Source organism: Mustelus asterias, chromosome 23 (assembly GCF_964213995.1).
Source record: "Mustelus asterias chromosome 23, sMusAst1.hap1.1, whole genome shotgun sequence".
NCBI classification, from domain to species: domain Eukaryota; kingdom Metazoa; phylum Chordata; class Chondrichthyes; order Carcharhiniformes; family Triakidae; genus Mustelus; species Mustelus asterias.
In genome coordinates, this window is record NC_135823.1 from 44,448,708 (window position 1) to 44,472,080 (window position 23,373).

The 23,373-nt window shown below is 43.8% G+C and overlaps 1 protein-coding gene across 4 annotated transcripts in view; it reads right to left on the minus strand.

Annotated features, from left to right (window-relative positions):
* Positions 1–23,373, minus strand: part of carhsp1 (calcium regulated heat stable protein 1) — a 96,474-nt gene that overhangs the window by 18,411 nt on the left and 54,690 nt on the right. For all 4 annotated transcript variants that reach the window (XM_078240401.1, XM_078240402.1, XM_078240403.1 and 1 more), the window contains 2 exons: positions 22,526–22,754; positions 7,507–7,629 (listed from right to left, as the gene is read on the minus strand). In XM_078240401.1, the coding sequence (XP_078096527.1) occupies positions 7,507–7,629; positions 22,526–22,707 (305 nt within the window). In that variant the 5' untranslated portion in view covers positions 22,708–22,754. The remainder of the gene's footprint in view (positions 1–7,506; positions 7,630–22,525; positions 22,755–23,373) is intronic.

Here is a 23,373-nt window from a genome sequence, read left to right on the forward strand (position 1 = left end):
CTTCAGGGACCTGGGTTCGATTCCCGGCTTGGGTCACTGTCTGTGTAGAGTTTGCACATTCTCCTCGTGTCTGCGTGGGTTTCCTCTGGGTGCTCCGGTTTCCTCCCACAGTCCAAAGATGTGCGGGTTAGGTTGATTGGCCATGCTAAAATTGCCCCTTAGTGTCCTGAGATGCATAGATTAGAGGGATTAGCAGGTAAAATATATAGGGATATGGGGGTAGGGCCTGGGTGGGATTGTGGTCGGTGCAGACTCGATGGGCCAAATGGCCTCTTTCTGCACTGTAGGGTTTCTATGATTCTATTTGCATTTGATTCATTGTATCTGAATTTCAGTTAAAAACTTTACCTAAGTAACTTCTGGCAGTAGTGTTTGTACCAAACTAACCTTTATCTTGTTTAACGCTCATCTGCTTTTTATTAATTGAACCACTCACAAATTAAGAAGGGTGTTACATACACAAATTCTTCGCTCACGGACCACATTAAGGAAATTTCTCTTATGTAGTCACGTCAGCACCCTGATATCATAGAAACATAGAAGATAGGAGCAGGAGGAGGCCATTTGGCCCTTCGAGCCTGCTCCGCCATTCATTACGATCATGGCAGATCGTCCAACTCAATAGCCTAAACCTGCTTTTTCCCCATAACCTTTGATCCCATTCGCCCCAAGTGCTGTATCCAGCCACCTCTTCAAAACATTCAATGTTTTGGCGTCAACTACTTCCTGTGATAATGAATTCCACAAGCTTACCACTCTTTGGGTGAAGAAATGTCTCCTTACCTCCCTCCTTAAAGGTCTCCCCTGAATCCTCAGACTGTGACTCCTGGCTCTATCACTTGTAGATCTCCAGTAGATCCTTCAAGGGATACGAAGAGATCTTCTAATTGAACAGTTTCTGCCACAAATCAGTGTAAAGGGCTTTGTTCAACTGAAATAAAGATTAGCCAGTAGAGGTTGTAACTTGCGAGTTCTTTACTTGGAGTGATGTAGGTTCTTTACTTTGGGAGCACTCCACGAGTTGCAGCAGGCATTGTAAACACCACCAATACAGGAAACATGATTGATTATTTTGGAATGTCCACATAATCCGAAAGGTTTGCTGGAAAGGAGGCTCTGTTTAACATGCTCCTGGTTATGAATGGCAGATCCTCCCTCATAAAACAGAACATGAACGTAAGTGATAATATTATTATTGATCTCGCACATCTATGCAGCTGGCTTCATTACAAAATTCATTCAAGTGGTCCCCAAAAAAATCCAAATGGTCAAATTGTCTATTTTTGACATGGAGTAGTTTTCTTTGAGCAATTTAAATTACAATGCACCACACCCATCACTAATAAACCTTTTAGCAGCCCCTACCATCATTCTGCTTGACTAACTTCAAGAGTTTTCACTTGTTAGATTGTAACGTGCAACATATATTGCATAGATTTTTCAGAGACCCAACTTGAGCCCCATCAACAGTTCAAGGTTGGGGGATATAAATTAATATGTTTGGATGGTCCAAATCTTAAAATCTGTACAAACTGGATAATGCTTGTCTTCTAAATGTTTAAGTTTTACAATTTCAGGGAGTCAACAGTGAACCTCCAAATGAAAGTTTATTTATTAGTCACAAGTAAGGCTTACATTAACACTGCAATGAAGTTACTGTGAAATTCCCCTAGTCGCCACACTCCGGCGCCTGTTCAAGTCAATGCCCCTAACCAGCACATCTTTCAGACTGTGGGAGGAAACCGGAGCACCCAGAGAAAACCCATGCAGACACGGGGAACAAAGAACAAAGAATAATACAGCACAGGAACAGGCCCTTCGGCCCTCCAAGCCCGTGCCGCTCCCTGGTCCAAACTAGACCATTCTTTTGTATCCGTCCATTCCCACTCCGTTCATATGGCTATCTAGATAAGTCTTAAACGTTCCCAGTGTGTCCGCCTCTACCACCTTGCCTGGCAGCGCATTCCAGGCCCCCACCACCCTCTGTGTAAAATATGTCCTTCTGATATCTGTATTAAACCTCCGCACAGACAGTGACCCAAGCCGAGAACCGAACCCGGGTCCCTGGCGCTGTGAGGCACCAGTGCTAACCACTGTGCCACCGTGCCGCCAATGCTGGCAATAATTGTATTCATCAACAGCCGCATTTTCCTCTTGCTTGATTCATTGCCTTTATTTTATAAAAGTTGATAAACTCAAATTAAGGTGACAATTTTAACCACTTCGCTGCCAATGTTTTTGTGGAGTTTGAATTTGACAAGTGATGCCGAGGAACTGGTCAGTGAATCTTAATGCTACTTTCTTAATGTTACTTTCACAGTTCTCATAGTGCTTCATTGACACTGAGCAGATTTATTTACCCAAATAGGAAATGCACAATGATTGGGAGTGTCACAATGACGGTCTGGGAAAGCTCACTTCACTCACAGCATACTTGAAGCATCAACTGAGCCTTTTGGAGGAGAAGAGCTCCGGGAGTAGCTTACAGAACGCAGGAGCAGTCACGTGATTGTTGGGTTGCCAGTAGCCCTGGGCTACCAGCAGCTGTGCAAAAGTGGCTGCTGACCACATCACAGAAAGCAGTGACAGGTCCCATCCTTAATGCAGATGCTCCTCCTTATTCTATTTATTAGTGGCGCAAGTAAGGCTTACATTAACACTGCAATGAAGTTACTGTGAAAATCCCCTAGTCGCCACACTCCGGCGCCTGTTCGGGTACACGGAGGGAGGATTTAGCACGGCCAATGCATCTAGCCAGCACGTCTTTTGGACAGACTAATCAGCTTCACAGGTAACTGGCTGTGTCAGTAGATCATCAGCCACCACAACCTCAGGTCGAAAGCAGTTATGAGTACAGAAATGCAAATCCTCCACTTGCTCAATGCTGCAAGTTTACCAGACTGGCCTCCTGCAGATATAACAAACACTCAGATGTCTGTTGTCACGTGTGATGGTAATTGTATAATCTGTAGCCAAAATGCAGGTCGTCAAATATTTGCAGCCATGGCAACGAACATAAGTCAGTCATCAAAATGATTCTTGAAAGCTGGAGCAAGAAGGTTGCGTTACAGTTCAAACAATCTAATGGAACTTGGGGCAATTATAATTTGAGCCATCAGAAAGATGCTGTTTGTTACTGTTTTTAAAAGACACAGAAGGGCTTACAAAAAGAATTGTCGGAGGAGTGATGATCCTTGTATTCTTTAAGGTTAACATCTATCACAAACATTTTTTTAGCAAATGAATTTTTGACTATCAACTGAAAATTGTGGAAAAACTCAGCACGTCTGGCAGCATCTATGGGCACAGAAACAGAGTTAACATTTTGAGTCTTCAGAGTTTTTAACGGTGTGTGGGCCACAAAGTGAGGGCAATAGATGATGGTGTTTAGTTTTTTGAATTAGAGGGGTCTGGAGAATGTATGCAAGTTTTAAATAACATAGACAAGTGGTTACTGTAATGATTGTTTCAAAATAAATATTTTGGCAGCTCAAGATTTTGTTTCATGATGGGAAATTTTAAATGGTTTTCAATAGTTAGTTTCAGGGTGACTTGCAAATTTGAATGGAGTTGCTGAGCTCTGTGGTAAAATTAAGCTGGTTCCCATATGTTCACATATAATAGCAACAACATTAAAACAAAAAGAGAACAGGTCACAATAATTACGGAATTTCAAACATGAGATTGTTGGCACAATGAGATTCAGGGATAAAGCTATAAAAGATTTAGAATCTATACTGTGACTACTGTTAATTTACTATACACATAAACAATTTGTACTCTAAAATTGGAGAAATGCTGGAATTTGCAAATTATAGGCTGGAACATTGGGCGGAGAAATGGCAGATGGAATTTAATCCAGATAAATGCGAAGTGATGCATTTCGGTAGATCTAATGTAAGGGGGAGCTATACAATAAATGGCAGAACCATCAGGAGTATAGACATACAGAGGGACCTGGGTGTACAAGTCCACAGATCCTTAAAGGTGGCAGCACAGATGGAGAGGGTGGTGAAGAAGGCATATGGCATGCTTGCCTTTATTGGACGGGGCATAGAATATAAAAGTTGGCATATGATGTTGCAGCTGTATAGAACGTTGGTTAGGCCACATTTGGAATACTGTGTCCAGTTCTGGTCGCCACACTACCAGAAGGACGTGGAGGCTTTGGAGAGAGTACAGAGAGGGTTTACCAGGATGTTGCCTGGTATGGAGGGTCTTAGCTATGAGGAGAGATTGGGTAAACTGGGGTTGTTCTCCCTGGAAAGACGGAGGATGACCTAATACAGGTGTATAAAATTATGAAGGGCATAGATAGAGTGAACAGTGGGGAGCTTTTTCCCAGGTCGGAGGTGACGAACACAAGGGATCACGGGTTCAAGGTGAGGGGGGAAAGGTTCAACACAGATGTCAGGGGGACGTATTTTACACAGAGGGTGGTGGGGGCCTGGAATGCACTGCCAAGCAAGGTGATTGAGGCGGACACGCTGGGTTCATTTAAGACTTATCTAGATAGCCACATGAACAGACTGGGAATAGAGGGATACAAACGAATGGTCTAGTTGGGCACATGAGCGGTGCTGGCTTGGAGGGCTGAAGGGCCTGTTCCTGTGCTGTATTGTTCTTTGTTCTTTGATACCAGCTAATACTTTGGAGGGGGTGCACCAAAAATACAGAATGCCATACCGACTTGCAGCAAGCAGGATTTTCCGGCCACGCGCGCCCCAAAACCAGAAAATCCTTCCTCCCCACCCGTCACCTGCTATGATTCCCATGACAGGCGGGACGGGAAAATTTCAGTCGCAGAGTGGACAGATAAATGGTAAATTAGGTTCAGCATGACAAAACCATTTCAGTTGGAGCAACTCAGCAGACCATTCATTCCTTGGAAAGTATAAAGCTAAATGAGGAGAGGAGCAAAGAGACCTGGGGATATAGATACACAAGATGGCCGGCAACAGATCAAATAGAGAATTTAGGAGGAATTTCCTCACACACTTGTGAGCAAGTGGAACTCGCTGCCAGAAGGAATGATTGAAGGAGGATGCACCGACACTTTAAGGGAAGGCCTTGATAGATATACGAGGGGAAGCGAAGTGAAGGACATAGAGACAGGATGGTGAGAAGTAATTAGGAGCAAGAAGGAGCTGGTAAAGAGTTTGAACACTGGCACACATCAGCTGGGCTGATCAATCTAATCTTGTGTCACAAATTCCAGGTGATATGCCGAGTCAAGTGTCACGCTCATGAGTGTTATGCACTTTTGCTTTCTCAAGAACAGAAAGATCAATGTTATTATTCAAAACATGTACAAATTGGAGGCTATAGCAAATACTTTGGAGGAGTGCACTAAAATACAGAACATACAATAAACTTCATTTACTATCGGATGTCTCAAACTGTTTCCTAGCCACTAATTCCATTCCTCTTCCTGGTCACTGTTTGAGGCTAAAGCAAACTGTTCAAAATGTTGACTTCCAATTTTAGACCACAAAGCAAGTGTTGGAAAAGGGATGAGAATAGATAGGTGCTTGATGGCCGGTGCAGACACAAGGGGCCAAATGGCCTCTTTCTGTGCTGTACAACTCCATGACTCTATTTTACCACAACTTGTACTGGCAACCTCACATTCTCTACATCACCATGACCACATACGCTGTAACATTACCCATCAGTACCCTGCCACAACTCATTTGCTCCCAAAACCATCATCCACACTTTTGTTACCCATCAGCTCAACTATTCCACTGCTCTCCCAGCTGTCCACTCCCCAACTTGGACACCCAAACTGATCCAAAGCTCTCCTACTACTATTTTAACACACACACAAGTCCTGTTCACCCAACACACCTGTGTGACCACATTGGCAGCAGCTCCCAAGCACACAACACCTCAACTTTAAAATTCTCATCCTTGTTTTCAATTCCCTCCACAGCCACGTCCCTTTCTATTTCTGTAACCGCTCCTTCAGCACCACAATCCTCCAAGATCTCTGTGCTCCCCTAATTCTGACACTGATCCCCAATTTTTCCTGTCCCATGATTGATGGCTGTGGCTCCAGCTGCTACAGCCCAAGTTCTGAAATCTCCCCCCAAAACTCTTTCTGCCTCTCTTCTTCCTCTCCATTAAGATGTTCCATAAAATCTACCCTCCTATGGCCAAGCTTTAAATTATCTGCCCTAACTTCTCCTTATATGACTTGTCAGATTTAGTTTGATAATGTTCCTGTGAAGCATCTTCGAACACAAGAACATAGAAATAGAAGCAAGGGTAGATGATAAATCAGATAACTGGGATATGTAGGCTTTTCGTTCCTTGAGTTTCTCTCACACTTCTCCACTGATATTAACTACGTTATTAGCCCTTTGGTTACTCTTGAATTCTGGTTTGTAACTTGTGTCTTTTACTGTGAAGATGGACATAAAATAATTCTTCATCATCTCTGTCATCTCCTCACACTCCATGGTAATTTCACCCGTCTCTGCCCCTAAAGGATCAACGTTCATTTTAACTACTCTCCTCCTTTTTAGATACTTATATATTTTTATACATCAGTAAAAGCTCTTATAATCTGTTTTTATATTGCTGGCTAATTTACTCCCATATTCGATGTTCCCCTTCTTTAATCAACTTTTCGGTCACCCTTTGTTGGTTTCTAAAGCCTCCCAGTCCTTAGATATACTGTTATTATTCTTTGCAACATATTACACCTCTACTTTTAATCCAATGCTATCATTTAACATCCCTTGTAAGCCACAGACGGATCTTTCTTGCTGTTTTATTTTTAAATGGAGTATATATTTGTTGAAAATGTTGAATCAGTTCTTCAAATGTTTCCTTTATTTACTGCTATGCCTCGTAGTCTATTTACCCAGTCAACTTAAGCCAGCTTTCCCTCAAACCAATGAAATTGGATTCATTTAAGTTTAGGATTCTTGTTTTGGACCAGAGTATGTTGCGCTCAAATTTAATATGGAATTCACCTCAATTTTAAACTACAAGATCTAAAAGAGTTTTATTCCTAGCAGGTCTGCAACATATCATTCCAGGAAGCTGTTGTGAAAGCATCCTACAAACTCATCTTCCATAATACCTTTGCCATTTGATTTGTGCAACCATTATAAAGATTCATGTTCCCTGCAGTAATTACATAGCTTTTATTATGAGCTCCAATTATTTCTTGCCTAAGATCCAACACAACCACAGTTAGAGGGCCCATAAACTACTTCCAACAGAATATTCTGAGCCTAGAACCGTACTATTGTTTTGTTTGTAACAATACACATAATAACCATTTTGAAACCTATAAAAAGAGATGTCTGATACAAGCCTTCAATATATCCGTAATTTATTAATTCCACTATACTTATAGGCTATCAACCTATTAGGCACATATTCAATCTAGGATTAGGCAACAGCATGCTGACGCAATTTTGTTTTAACTCGATAATATTACCGTTGTGATATCATTCCACATAAGCACACTGTAGACTCTTAACAACTTACTCAGAGATATGAACAAAGATTTCTGCCCTTCCATCTGCAGGGATGATGAATCCATGGCCTTTAGAACGGGAAAAGCATTTGCAGGTTCCTTTGTAGACCGGACCTTCTGCTGCCCGGGCAGTTCTGTAACAGAATAACAGGAACGACATTAGCTCTTAAACTACAGAAAGTCATTTACAGTACAGGAGGAGACCATCAGGTTCACTGAGACAATGCTGGCTCCCCATGGAGCAATCCAGTCGGTCCCACAGCATCCCTGTAGCCATGCAGTTTATTTCCTTCAAGCACCTATTCAATTTCCTTTTGAAATCATTGGCTCTTTTGGCCTTGCAGGCAGTGAATCCCAGGCCACTAGCACTTGATGCCTCACATTCACCCCAGACCTAAAATCTATGTCCCCTAGTCCTTGTGGAATAGGCTAATGGGAGAGAGTTTTTTTCTGTCCAAAGTATACAAGCCCATCAATCTTCTTTACCTCTATCAGATACTGAAGCAGTCCATGTCCAAATGCAGCAAGATCTGGACAATATCCAGGCTTGGGCTGACAAGTGGCAAGTAACATTTGCACCACTGAAATGCCAGGCAATGACCATCACCAATAACAGACTCTCTAACCACCGCCCCTTGACATTCAATGATGTAACTATCACTGAATCCCCCACTGTCAACATCCTTGACCAGAAACGCAACTGGACTCACCACAGGTCAGAGGCTAGTCAAAATGGGGCATGTAACTCACCTCCTGATTCCCCAAAGCCTATCCGCCATCTACAAGGCACAAGTCAGGAGTGTAATGGAATACTGCCCACTTGCCTGGATGGGTGCAGCTCCAACAACACTCAAGAAGCTTGACACCATCCAGGACAAAGCAGCCCACTTGATTGGCACCACATCTACAAACATCCACTCTCTCCACCACTGACGCTCAATAGCAGCAGTGTGTACTATCTGCAAGATGCACTGCAGCAATTCACCAAAGATCCTTACACAGCACCTTCCAAACCCATGACCACTTCCATGTAGAAGGATAAAGGCAGCAGATACATGGGAACACCACCACCTGCAAGTTCCCCCCTCCAAGCCACTCACCATCCTAACTTGGAAATATATCGCCGTTCTTCGCAGTCGCTGGGTCAAAATCCTGGAATTCCCTCCCTAATGGCATTGTGGGTCAACACACAGCACATGGACTGCAGCGATTCAAGAAGGCAGCTCACCACCACCTTCTCAAGGGCAACTAGGGATGGGCAATAAATGCTGGCCAGCCAGCGACACCCATGTCCCACGAATGAATAAAAAAAACTATCATTGATCCTTGGCATTGCTCACATGTGGCCTGTGCCTGCCACAAAGCAGTCATGTTAACTGGTAACCTGATCATTCTGCTTTATTCACTGATCACAAACTCCCTGGCAGACTTGTGATCCAAATCCAGGGCTCCCAAACTGGGGGCAGGCACACCCCACCAGCAGTTACAGCGAGATTGTCAGTGGGATAATGTGGAGAGATGGCTGAAATCAAGGAAATTGTTTTATTCGTCTCTCTATGAAATTGTATTTACCACTGAACCTGCTTGAAGGATTTAAGAAGCATGGTCTTGAAGATGATAAACACTTAATATAGTGAATCAAAGTTGGAAGATCCGTAATTTTACATGCAGATCTTTCGACTCTGACACCCATCACTCTGAGAGCTGGTTCCAGTGCCAAGGAAAGATCTCAACAGCAAAGCAACAGATTCCAATTGTAAATATAAAGTTAGCATTTCCCAACTTGTATTTAGATATAGCACATTCAACCTACATTAACTGCATTATTTATTTTCTCCATATCGTACAGGTAAACTCAGTGTTCATAAAGTTTGTTTTTCCCAATTTCACAGAACTCCATTTAAATATACAACATAAATCTCATCATATTTGATTGTCTTGGAAAAGTTTTATTATTGAAGCGATAGAATTACTCTTGGGCACAGTAATCAGTGATGTGTGGCTGATATGAAACCAGAAAGATCATAGATTCCCTTCAGTACAGAAGGAGGACATTTGGCCCATCGAGTCTGTACCAATCACAATCCCACCCAGACCCTATTCCCGTAACCCCACATATTTACCCTGCTATTTCCCCTGACACAAGGGTCAATTTAGCGTGGCCAATCAACCTAACCCCCACATCTTTGGACTTTCATCTGTGGGATGAAACCAGGGCACCCAGAGGAAATCCACACAGACACGGGGACAAATGTGCAAACTCCGCGCAGACAGTGACCCGAGGCCAGGATTGAACCCGGGTCCCTGGCACTGTGAGGCAGCAGTGCTAACCACTGTGGCGCCCAGATACTTTCAACGTTTATGAAAAAGAATGCGGTCTTTAAAAATACTTGCATCAGTTCTTTACAATATCAAATTAAAGTTGCTGGAACACGGAGGGCATGATCCCACCGGTGGTTCATGCCTTGCTGCCACTGCAGCGAGGATGGAGAATTAGGCGCTCAGCCAAATCTTCGTTCACTGCAGCGGGACCAGAAAATCCCACAGATGTGAATGGCCATATGATTCCGCCCCAAGTCTGTAATCCATCAAACCAAAGTAGACTACCGACTGTATTAAATCATATTGGCAACAGCAGTTTGGCAATGCAGGGTGCCAGCCTTAAACACATTGTTCAGGAAAGCAAGAGAGGGGAAGAGCAAGAGAGACAGAGAGCAGTAACTAACCCCACATGTGCCAGAAGGTAAGGCAGAGGTTGCATTGCAAGGCATCCATTTTGGTTTCTTTCGCAACATTTGAATGCCAGCTGCAACATTGCTGATTATAACACTGATCTCAAACTGCAAAAGACATTTGCAGTGTTTAACCAGTTGTGATTTGTGTGTACTGTTGCTTAAAGGAAAACATTTTCCAACAAAACAAAAACAGGTCACTTACTTCCTTCAGCCTAACAGTAATCTAAAAAGCTAAGTCGCCATAGTCCCAGACGTCAATAGGTTGCTCTCCCCTTTGAGGGGGAAAGCTGACCAGTGGTGATTTAACCTGAGGATCACCACACCCTCAGGCGAGGGGCAAGGTTGAGAAGGCGAGGCCTTCATGACAGAGCAACTGTGCACTGAATGAACAATGCAGTTGTTTATATTTAGGAAACTTATATTTGTGGGTGTCTAACACTGTCAAACCACTTCCTTTCAAGCCAACCCAAACTTGAAAGCTGTGACCACTTTACAGATTTTCACTGATGCGCAACACTGAACAACTCCTTCAGATATATTTGCATGTTTCAGCAAAAGATGCTTCTCATATTCAGATTACTGCATTTGTGTTGAGACTTTTTGCATTTTATTGATTTCAGTTTCAAAACAAGCTGTTAAACTGGATAAGTAAACAGAAATGAAAGCTGCTACTGTCTGCACATTTAAGTCGGCATAATCATAGAATCCCCACAGTGCAGAAGGAGGCCATTCGGCCCATTGAGTCTGCACCGACCACAATCCCACCCAGGCCCTATTCTTGTAACCCCACGTAATCCCCCTGACACTAAGGGGCAATCCCACGCAGACCTGTTCCCCGTAACCCCAAATATTTACCCCGCTCATCCCACTACCCTACACATCTTGGGACACTAAGGGGCAATTTGGCATGGTCAATCCACCTATAATAGCGAGATCAGTTTTGTGTGGGGGTTAATTTGGAATTTGAAGCCTCTTCTAATTGCTTAGATTACTCTGCAGATCCTGGTCATAAATGCCAACAAGCAACACAGCCGTCAGTCGTATAATAACCTTGCTGCTCATGCATGGTGACTGGATGTTAGCTGAGAAAATAAAATCCTCTGATTTGATTCAAAAAATATTGTTTCTTAGTGAGAAGGGGCAGACACTGGGCTGGGACTGGCAAAAGGAAGTTTAGGAATCTCTAACCTAGACAGATCTTGGGGTCAATTAGAGGTTAGCCATTGATTGGCATTCAACCCTTCTCTTTTTGGCAGATGTTAGCATTCTTCTCTTGGTGTTTATTCAATAGCCTCTCTTGTTCAGTGGTTACCAGACTGGGGTCCACAGAATTCTGGAATTCTGCGAGAGACTTCCAGAGGTTCAGCGGAACCTTCAGCAGCCATGTGACAAAGAGGCAACATTTTTAAAATGCATGCGAACTAAAACACAAGTACAAAGTAAAATGTGTGCACAAGTCAGCTGGAGAAGCAAAGATTCAAGATAGAGCAATGGCCACAAATCAAAGAAATACAAGAACAAATGCACCAACCAGAGCCCAAGCTCTGGGCACTGACTTTTGATAGCTTGGCTAGTGAGCCTATCAGTAGCTAATGCTCCAAAATGCAAACTCCCGATTGGCCAATTTGATGTTTCTTTTCTGTTGCTGGGCAGAAAGGCGGCTGAGCAAGTGGAGCAGTGGCCTATACAGCAGAGAGGCAGTGGCAGAGGAGCGTACTCTTACTAAGAGAAATTGTTAGCTTGGCCGAGTCGACCACATCTCAAGAACGATTTTTTTTTGTAAAACAGGCAAATGAACTAAATGCTATGTGAGGGAGGCCATGTGAGGTGGGCTTTGGCAGGGGATCCATGGGAGAGGCCTTTGGGAGGAAATTCCTGGGAAGGCTTTGGCAGGAGACTCATGTAAGAGGGCCTTGGAGGGGGCTTTGGGAGGGAATTCAGCCTTGGGTGACTGTATGTGGAGTTTGCACATTCTCCCCGTGTCTGTGTGAGTTTCCTCGGGGTGTTTCAGTTTCCTCCGACAGTCCAAAGGTGTGTAGGTTAGGGGGATTAACAGGCTCAATATGTGGGGTGCTGGGGATAGGGCAGGGGGTAGGCCTGAGTAAGATGCTCTTTCAGAGAGTCAGTGCAGACTCAATAGGCTGAATGGCCTCCTTCTGCACTGCAGGGATTCCATGATTTATCTGAGGGGGGTTTTGGGAGGGGTTCATGTGATGGGAGCTTTGGGAGGGGATTCATGCAAGGGCTGTTATGAGAGAGGCTGATGTGAGGGAGGCCATGGGAAGGGGGCTAAAATGTGTCATCAACGTGATAAAAATGTTTGGGGGCTCCCCAGAGCTACTTTGAGGTCACAAGGGGTTCTGCAGCTGGAAAACTTTGGGAAACCCTAAATCATGAAGCCTTTTTTACTTTGAAATGAACCATTCGGCCAAATCAATTCTGAAAGCATCCAGATTCATTTCAAGTAAAAAAAGGCTCTGTGATTTAGCAGTTAATTTCATTGGGTGGTGGGCTTGTGTCAATTAAGGTCATGCAGACCAGAAAGAACGTGTAACATGCAATTGATGGTAGGTGTACTATAACTGATTCCTTATGAGTGGAGAGAAATGGGAAAGTGACTCCTGACTCCTAGTCTCCATCTAATGACTCATGGAAAATTGTTGTCAGACATGAGGTGGAGGATGAATGTGTGGCTGAGGGACTGGTGCAGGGGGCAGGGATTCAGGTTCTTGGACCATTGGGACATCTTTAGGGGCAGGTATGACCTGTACACAAAAAACGGGTGGCACTTGAATCCCAGGGGGACCAATATCCTGGCGGGAAGGTTGTCTAAGGCTACTGGGGAGAGTTTAAACTAGATAGGTTGGGGGGAGGGGATCGAGACTAAGTGACTGGGAGCGAGGAAGTTAGCTTGCAAACAGAGAAGGGTTATAGACAGTGCAAGAGGGAGGATAGACGGGGGATAGAGAAGGGGAGAGCTCAGACCAAAGGATTGAGATGTGTTTACTTTAATGCCAGGAGTATAGTGAATAAAGGGGATGAGCTCAGAGCGTGGATCGATGCCTGGAAGTGTAATGTGGTGGCCATTACGGAGACTTGGATGTCTCAGGGACAGGACTGGATACTCCAGGTGCCGGGATTCAGATGTTTCAGGAAGGACAGGGAGGGAGGCAAGAGAGGGGGTGGAATGGCACTGCTGATCAGGGATAGTGTCACAGCTGTAGAGAAGGTGTATGCTGTGGAGGGATTGTCTACAGAGTCTCTGTGGGTGGAAGTTCAGAGTGGGAAGGGGTCGATCACTTTGCTGGGAGTTTTCTATAGGCTGCCCAATAGTAACAGGGAGGTGGAGGAGCAGATAGGGAAACAGATCCTGGAGAGATGCAATAATAGCAGAGTTGTAGTGATGGGAGACTTTAATTTCCCAAACATAGATTGGAATATCCCTAGGGTAAGGGGATTGGATGGGGAGGAGTTCATTAGGTGTGTTCAGGAGGGTTTCCTGACACAGCGTGTGGACAAGCCTACAAGAGGAGAGGCTGTACTTGATCTGATACTGACCAATGAACCTGGACAGGTGTCAGATCTCTCAGTGGGAGAGCATCTTGGGGATAGCGATCATAACTCTATCTCATTTATGCTTGCATTGGAAAGAGAGAGAATCAGGCAAGCTAGGAAAGCGTTTATATGGAGTAAGGGGAAATATGAAGACATAAGGCAGCAAATTAGAGGAATAAATTGGAAGGAGGTATTCTCGGGGAAATGTACTGAAGAGAGGTGGCAGTTTTTCAAGGAATGTCTGTCTAGAGTTCTACAGGACAACGTTCCGAGCAGACAGGGAGGAGTTGGTAGGTTAAAGGAACCGTGGTGCACGAAAGCTGTGCGGGACCTAGTTGAAAAGAAAAGGAAAGCATACAAAAGGTTCAGAGAGCTTGGCGAAGATAGGGATCTAGATGAGTATACGGCTTGTAGGAAGGGACTAAAGAAGGAAATTAGGAGAGCCAGAAGGGGTCACGAGAAGGCCTTGGCAGGTAGGATTAAGGAAAACCCTAAGGCATTCTATAAATATGGGAAGAGTAAAAGGATGAGATGTGAAGGAATAGGGCCTATAAAAGGTGAAGGCGGGAAAGTCTGTACGGAACCAGTAGAAATGGCAGAGGTGCTTAATGAGTAGTTTGCCTTGGTTTTCACAGAGGAGAAGGACCTGGGTGGATGTACTGCGAGCTTGCGGTGGACTGAAAAGATTGAATATGTGGACTTTAACAAAGAGGTTGTGCTGGAATCTTTGAATGGCATCAAGATAGATAAGTCGCCGGGTCCGGATGGGATGTACCCCAGGTTACTGTGGGAGGCGAGGGAAGAGATTGCTATGGCTATGATCTTTGCGTCGTCGATGGAGACGGGAGAGGTGCCGGAGGATTGGAGGATTGCGGATGTGGTTCCTATTTTCAAGAAGGGAAATAGGGATAGCCCAGGAAATTACCGACTGGTGAGTCTAACCTCAGTGGTTGGTAAGCTGATGGAGAAGATCCTGAGGGACAAGATTTATGAGCATTTAGAGAGGTTTAGTATGCTCAAGGATACTCAGCATGGCTTTGTCAAAGACAGATCGTGCCTTACGAGCCTGGTGGAGTTCTTCGAAAATGTGACTAAACACATTGACGAAGGGAAAGCAGTAGATGTGGTTTATATGGATTTTAGCAAGGCGTTCGATAAGGTCCCCCATGCAAGGCTTCTAGAAAAAGTGAGAGGGCATGGGATCCATGGGGCTGCTGCCCTGTAGATCCAGAACTGGCTTGCCCAAAGGAAGAAGTCTCACAACACCAGGTTAAAGTCCAACAGGTTTAAACCTGTTGGACTTTAACCTGGTGTTGTGAGACTTCCTACTGTGTTCACCCCAGTCCAACGCCGGCATCTCCACATCATGATTGCCCAAAGGAGGCAGAGAGTGGGTATAGATGGGTTTTTTTCTAAATGGAGGTCGGTCACCAGTGGTGTGCCCCAGGGATCTGTTCTGGGACCCTTGCTGTTTGTCATTTTCATAAATGACCTGGATGAGGAAGTGGAGGGATGGGTTGGTACGTTTGCCGACGACACGAAGGTTGGTGGGTTGTGGATAGTCTGGAGGGATGTCAGAAGTTACAGAGGGACATAGATAGGATGCAAGACTGGACGGAGAAGTGGCAGATGGACTTCAACCCAGATAAATGCGTAGTGGTCCATTTTGGTAGGTCAAATGGGATGAAGGAGTACAATATAAAGGGAAAGACTCTTAGTACTGTAGAGGATCAGAAGGAACTTGGGGTCCGGGTCCATAGGACTCTAAAATCGGCCCCGCAGGTGGAGGAGGTGGTTAAGAAGGCGTATGGTGTGCTGGCCTTTATCAATCGAGGGATTGAGTTTAGGAGTCCGGGGATAATGATGCAGCTATATAAGACCCTCGTCAGACCCCACTTGGAGTACTGTGCTCAGTTCTGGTCATCTCATTACAGGAAGGATGTGGAAAAGATTGAAAGGGTGCAGAGGAGATTTACAAGGATGTTGCCTGGATTGAGTGGCATGCCTTATGAGGATAGGCTGAGGGAGCTCGGTCTTTTCTCTTTGCAGAGACTTAGGATGAGAGGAGACCTAATAGAGGTATATAAGATGTTGAGAGGCATAGATCGGGTGGACTCTCAGAGGCTTTTTCCCAAGGTGGAAATGGCTGCTATGAGAGGACACAGGTTTAAGGTAGGTACAGGGGAAATGTTAGGGGGAAGTTTTTCACACAGAGGGTGGTGGGCGAGTGGAATCAGCTGCCGTCAGTGGTGGTGGAGGCAAACTCAATAGGGTCTTTTAAGAAACTCCTGGATGAGTACATGGGACTTAATAGGATGGAGGGTTATAGGTAGGCCTAAAAGGTAGGGATATGTTCGGCACAACTTGTGGGGCCGAAGGGCCTGTTTTGTGCTGTAGTTTTTCTATGTTTCTATGTTTCCTGTTCATTTTATTGATATGAAACCTCAGCGTTGGATTTAGCCATAACAGACATGAATGACTGCCACAGAAGGCTGACTGCGCCCAAAGAACTGAGATCCAACCATAAACAAAAGTGACTTTTTCAATCCAGGGCTCCGCACCAATTGATATGGAACAAGATCTCAATCGTTATGGCATGTTCAATTCACTTTAACGATGGGAAGAGTATAACTTAATTATGAAAAACATTCAAAACATTGCTATTGGTGGCACAATCTGATTGAGAAGGTTGAAGCACATGGAAATCAAGGGAAATTGGCGAGATGGATCCAAAACTGGCTTAGTAATAAGACACAATGGCAGTTTGAGTGACTGGAGGCCGGTATCCAGTCGCGTATCGCAAGGTTCAGTGCTGGGTCCCTTATTGTTTGTTATTTACATAAATTATATACATGGTAATGTGGGGGGAATGTTAAGCAAGCTTGCAGATGACACCAAAATTAGTAGGGTGTTTAATAGTGAAGGAAATCATAGGTTACAGGAAGATATAGATGGATTGGTCAGATGGGCAGAAGAGTGGCAGAGATATTTAACCTTGACAGATACACTTTGGAAGAAGTAACAAGACAAAGCAAGGTAGTATTTAATGAATGAAAGGACACTGGAAAGCTCCGAGGAACAGATGGATCTTGAGGTATTTATTCACAGATCGCTGAAGGCGGCAGAAAAGGTAAATAGGGTAGTTAAGAAGGCACATGGGACACTTGCTTGATCAGTCGTGGCATCAGGATAAGAGCAAGGAGGTTATGTTGGAGCTATACAGAACGCTGGTTAGGCCACAGCTGGAGTACTGTGTGCAGTTCTGGTCACATCACTATAGGAAGGATGTGATTGCACTGGAGGGAGTACAGAGGTGATTCACCAGGATTTTGCTAGGGATGGAGCATTTGAGCTAAAAAGAAAAGACTGGATCGGCTTGGATTGTTTTCTTCAGAGCAGAGAAGGCTGAAGGGAGGCATGATTGAGGTGTATAAGATTATGTGGGATATGGGCAGGGTGAATAGCACTGTTCCCCTTGGTTGAGAGATCAATCATGAGGGGGCATAGTTTTAGGGTGAGAGGCACGAGATTCAGAGGGGATTTGCATAAACAAAATTCACTCAGAGGATGATGAGAATCTCGAATGCACTGCCTGGGAAGGTTGTGGAGGCCGGAAACCTTATAACCTTTAAAAGGTATTTGGATGAGTATTTGAAATATCATAACATTCAAGGATACGGGACAAGTGCTGGAAAATGGGAATAGCACAACTTTAAAGATAGTTATTGTCAGTGCAGACTCAATGGGTCGAAGGGCCTTTTCTGCACTGTGAGTCTCCATGACATTCTCTCTCAAACCTGAAGGTTTAACGTTCTTTAAGGTCACAGTTTTGTTTTGACCTAAATAGTGATCCTGATGTGAACAGTGCTTTGGATACAACAGTGAGACCTGCACTGTGGTTTCATTTGAGAAGGTGACCAAAGAGGTGGATGAGGGTAAAGCGGTTGATGTGGTGTATATGGATTTCAGCAAAGCGTTTGATAAGGTTCCCCATGGTAAGCTTTTGCAGAAATTACGGACACATGGGATTGAGGGTGATTTAGTGGTTTGGATCAGGAATTGGCTAGCTGTAAGAGAACAGAGGGTGGTGGTTGATGGGAAATATTCATCCTGGAGTTCAGTTACTAGTGGTGTACCGCAAGGATCTGTTTTGGGGCCACTGCTGTTTGTCATTTTTATTAATGACTTGGATGAGGGCGTGGAAGGATGGATTAGTAAATTTGCGGATGACACTAAAGTCGGTGGAGTTGTGGACAGTGCGGAGGGAAGTGGCAGGTTACAGAGGGACATAGATAGGCTGCAGAGCTGGGCTGAGAGGTGGCAAATGGAGTTTAATGCGGAAAAGTGTGAGGTGATTCACTTTGGAAGGAGTAACAGGAATACAGAGTACTGGGCTAATGGTAAGATACTTGGTAGTGTGGATGAACAGAGGGATCTGGGTGTCCATGTGCATAGATCCCTGAAAGTTGGCACCCAGGTTGATAGGGTTGTTAAGAAGGCGTACGGTGTGTTAGCTTTTATTGGTAGAGGGATTGAGTTTCGGAGCCAGGAGGTCATGCTGCAACTGTACAAAACTCTGGTGCGGCCGCATTTGGAGTATTGCGTACAGTTCTGGTCGCCGTATTATAGGAAAGATGTGGAAGTGTTGGAAGGGGTGCAGAGGAGATTTACCAGGATGTTGCCTGGTATGGTGGGAAAATCGTATGAGGAAAGGCTGAGGGGCTTGAGGTTGTTTTCGTTAGAGGGAAGAAGGTTGAGAGGTGACTTAATAGAGGCATACAAGATGATCAGAGGATTAGATAGGGTGGATAGTGAGAGTCTTTTTCCTCGGATGGTGTTGGCTAGCACGAGGGGACATAGCTTTAAATTGAGGGGTGAGAGATATAGGACAGATGTTAGAGGTAGGTTCTTTACTCAGAGAGTAGTAAGGGCGTGGAATGCCCTGCCTGCAGCAGTGGTGGACTCGTCAACATTGAGAGCATTCAAATAGTTATTGGATAAACATATTTTTGAACAGTAAAGGAATTAAGGGTTATGGTTTCACTGGTTGGCGCAACATCGAGGGCCGAAGGGTCTGTACTGCGCTGTAATGTTCTATGTTCTATTTTGTGAACATTATTTGGAAAATATGCAAATGTTCCTTGCATGTAGTACTAACCACTAACTGCAAACTCCCCACTCATTAGATTTCAACATTAATAATTTATAATTAAGCCTTTAACATCTAACCCCAGCATGATAATGTTAAATAAAGATACCCATTTCATTTACATATTGTTTCACCTCCATGAGCCACATCAGCGAGTACAATTCAAGCACTTATATTATTGCTCCATAACCAGCAATCCATCGTTATCACATCCTCTACAAAAATGGGTGACACCCAAGCATCAGATTCAGGCACAGCAAAGGCAAACTCAGGCTGGTCAGCCTGGCAAAGTCATCCTCATGGACACCTAAAGTGAGCTGCCAAGGATAGAAGCGCTGTTTTAGACACAAGTAAGAGCAACAGGCTGACAAGATAGCTGATGAGTCAGCAGTCCATGAACACCCGTGAAGAAAGCACGGGATCTGGCTATAACGCAACTAACTGAACTGGCTGCGTCCTAACAGGACATAGCTGCCAATCTAGGCATGCAGCAGGCAGTGAGAACACCAATGCTACAGAATAACCTAGTATTTGTCACAGATGAATCTGTTCATATGAGGATTGATAGAAGTGACCATTGCACAGGCCTTTCGGAGCCTATCTTCAAAGTGAAGACACTCTCCATTGTGTTGTACACCACTGCCACCACATTCAGTGTGATAGATTAACACATGAAGTCTGGGAATCTATGTGGGCTATCAGCAGCAACAGACATGCACTCCACAACAATCATGCCCATTATATCCCTCTCTTTTTTTATTTATTCATTCACAGGATGTGGACATCATTGTCGTGAAGAAGGTGGTGGCTACACGCCATGTCGTGTAAGTACATCCATAGAGCTGTTAGAAAAGGAGTTCCAAAACGTTCGTCCAATGACAGTGAGGGAACAGCAACATAGTTGCAAGTCAGGATGGTGTGTGACTAAATGAGTCATCAAATTCGGTATCAATTTGTCTTTAACACTGAGAAACTCACAAATAACTTTCCTCTAATTCCTTCTACCTAGTGTATGAGAAGACAAGTTATCATTTCAAGAGATCATCTTTCTACCAATTATGAATTATTTTAAAGCAGTTTTTAAATGACAAATTATGAACCTATCTCATTTGTAACAACTTTTATTCAGGAAGATTTCAGTTTTTTGGGATGTTTTTCTCTACAAATTGCATTTCACAATCGATTTTTGAAATAAGTAGAACATTTTTAAATCTATGCATCTCACATAGTGATTGTGTTGTTGAAATGTGTCTCCTTGCCCTTGAGATAAGGGATAGTGGAAGAAAATCACCCTGGTGCCAAGGCTGACATTCCCGATTTTTACTGAATAACCTCTGGGGGAAACCATGCACATATGAACCAGAGGTGAGAACACAATGTGATATTCCTTTGATGAAATGGTCTAATAATTACTATCTACATTTATGCATGAACCATGGACACTTGAGCAAGGTAATGAATGGCGGCCGGCATGTCTGTGCCTACAATCCAAGAGTTGGTGACTTCAGGGGAGAGACAAAATGAATGGTGGAAAATAATGTAGCAATTTCATTAAATGCTTAATACTCATTTTAAATAGGCATGGAAAACACACAAAAGGAACATTAGATAACACTTCACTAGACAACTAGCATGGGCCTTGTATTTTACGTACATAACTGGTATCTTTGTTTGCAAATAAAGGTCTTTTATGACATTTTAGAAGCTAGATAAATCTGAATTGTTCACTTTGTAAGATGACAGAAAATTTTACACGAGGACATATGGAACTAAAGAGGCAGAAGACACAAGAATGAAACTTGCCCATAGTGTATTGGCAGGAATCATCACAAGATCAAAATAAGCCTGGATGAAGAAAACATTTCAACCCATTTGACCCCAGCCTTTCACAATACAAACATCACAAAATATTGCTGTACAATGACAATATACTTCTCCACACGAATCAACACATCTCCCTCCCTTTATGGTGCTACTCTCCCACCTTACAAGGAAGCTACTTCCAGATATGTCTGCTCCCCTCCCCCACCCACCAATGGTGTGAATGAATGGGGATGGTAGGGGATTTCAGCTTTATGCGGCAGCGGTGGAATACCAACCCCCCACCATTTTTACCCGTTCCCAAAGGACGTATGTATAATAATCAACCAATCCACAACTGCTCATTTTGAACCACCCAGAATTGACCCCCTTTGTTCTCAGGAAGACATCCCATGCTATTTCCCATGGTTTCTCCAGCAAAAGCAACCTGCTTAACCCAAAATCCAATTCAACAACACCATTCCGAAATCAGGTTGCACTCCACAGACTGTGGTGGAAACTCAAGCCTGAAACGTGCATCGCCACACTCTTAAAATCCTCTTCCACTGCCACCACCCACCCCTCTGCAAAATTCTGAGCCATTAAAAAAAGAAAAACTAATGGGAGTCCTGCAGGCAAGATATCACTCTCTGGGGAAACTGCTCCTGGGAAAAGAGCAAACATACGTGAAGAGGAATGTACAAGACTATGAAAAGAGAGCAGGCAGTGGGAGTCATTTGCAATTGCTCTTGCAAAACTCTCATCTACGCTGTAAACATTTGACTCCACTGATTTTGTTGCTACGGTGTCGAGACAGTGAAATGATTGGCAGTTTATTCAATGCCATTTCAACAAACCTGTGCATTGATTATAGTGTTGCAGCCAATCTTTCTGAAATGTACGCAATTAAGCATAAACTTTTTAACCTCAACACCTTCGGGAAGCCATGACTGTTGCTGAATAATCACAATTTTTACTACGCTCCTTACATCATTCTCATCTTGATGTTCTGCAGGCATCTGAGCAACATCAGCCGTGCAAATCTCGACTAACCAGAACTTTCTGGAACTTTTTGAAGTTTCAGATATCGAAATCTTCACACAAAATGAATTTCCCATTGCAAAGTAGAACATGTTGCTCACACTGTCCCTTCTGACTCATCATCAACAAGGTCATCTTGCATATCCTGTACTTCATGGATAGACACTGCTTTGGTTCTTATACTATAATGAATCCTTTAGTTCAGGAGGAAGAACAATGCCACAGGAGATTCGCTATCTGTTTCTTGTATATAACAGTCATCCTGCACATGTCATGCAAACTTCCTGTCACAGCTGCCCCACAACATTTTGTTGACAACACCTCTATTGTCACAAAACAGCGTTTCACCATTGGCAACCTCACTGAGATTATACTAAAACATAGTGGACAATCTAGAACTATCTTCTGACTCGATCATCACCAGCATCATGACAGCCCTTCCAAGGTATTATTTTGATAATTAGATGCTGCGTTATTTTACAGTACCCTCTAATTTTTCTATGCAAAAAAAAACATAGAACAATTATCAATGTTGAGGAATCTTTTCACCAACCCACAGTGTGAGGTTGGATACAATCCTTTAAATGTCATCAAGATGTAACTGCATTTACAATCTTGATCAAAACTAAAATTCAAGGTGTTTATTGATTCTTCAAATGCAAAATTAACTGCAACACCAATAGGCCGTTTTAGAACAGATGTAATTTTGTCACATCTTTCCACTGTTAGAGTAGCTCAGTGTGTACTTACGCAGACTTAGTTCTGGTCCTCCTGGTTGGCAATGGACTGGGGATGAGAAAGCCCCTCATTGGTGATGGAGAACGCTCGCTTAACCTGGTATCGTCAGGAGTGTGAAGAGCTGCAGAAGATGGTGATAATGGTGCCGACAGGGAAGATGTAGGAGACTGTGGCGATGTGGATTGAGAAGCCATTTCCAAAGGACCAGGATCAGTAGGTCTCACTGATTAATATGAGAAAGCTGAAAAAGAACGGAACACGGTTACGATACATTCAGGATACATAACAGGTCAATAAAAGATATACAGTCCTTCCTTCCTTTTTAGAAGCAAATGAATGGTTTTCAAATCTGCATTGAAGATCCCTGAAAACATGTCCTGGATAAATGCACACACAAGCAGACACTTGAAGCATGTCACATCAACATTCAGAATTAGAGATACAGTTATTGCAGCATCCTGGTCCCAGAAAGAGGTTTAAGGATCTGGTAGACTCAAGTTTGAGGACTTGTGTTGGAAAAAAAACTGTAGTAATAGAAATATCAACATATTGGTTATGTAAATAATTTAGAACAAGAACTGTAAAAAAGTAAAAATTTAACGGCAGCACGGTGGCACATTAGTTAGCACTGCTGCCTCACAGTGCCAGGGACGCAGGTTCAATTCCGGCCTCGGGTCACTGTCTGTGTGGAGTCTGCACGTTCTCCCCGTGTCTGCGTGGGTTTCCTCCGGGTGCTCCAGTTTCCTCCCACAGTCCAAAGATGTGTGGGTTAGGTTCATTGGCCATGCTGAATTGACCCTAGAGTCAGGGGGTTTAACTAGGGTAAATGTAAGGGGTTACGGGAAAGGGCTTTGGTGGGA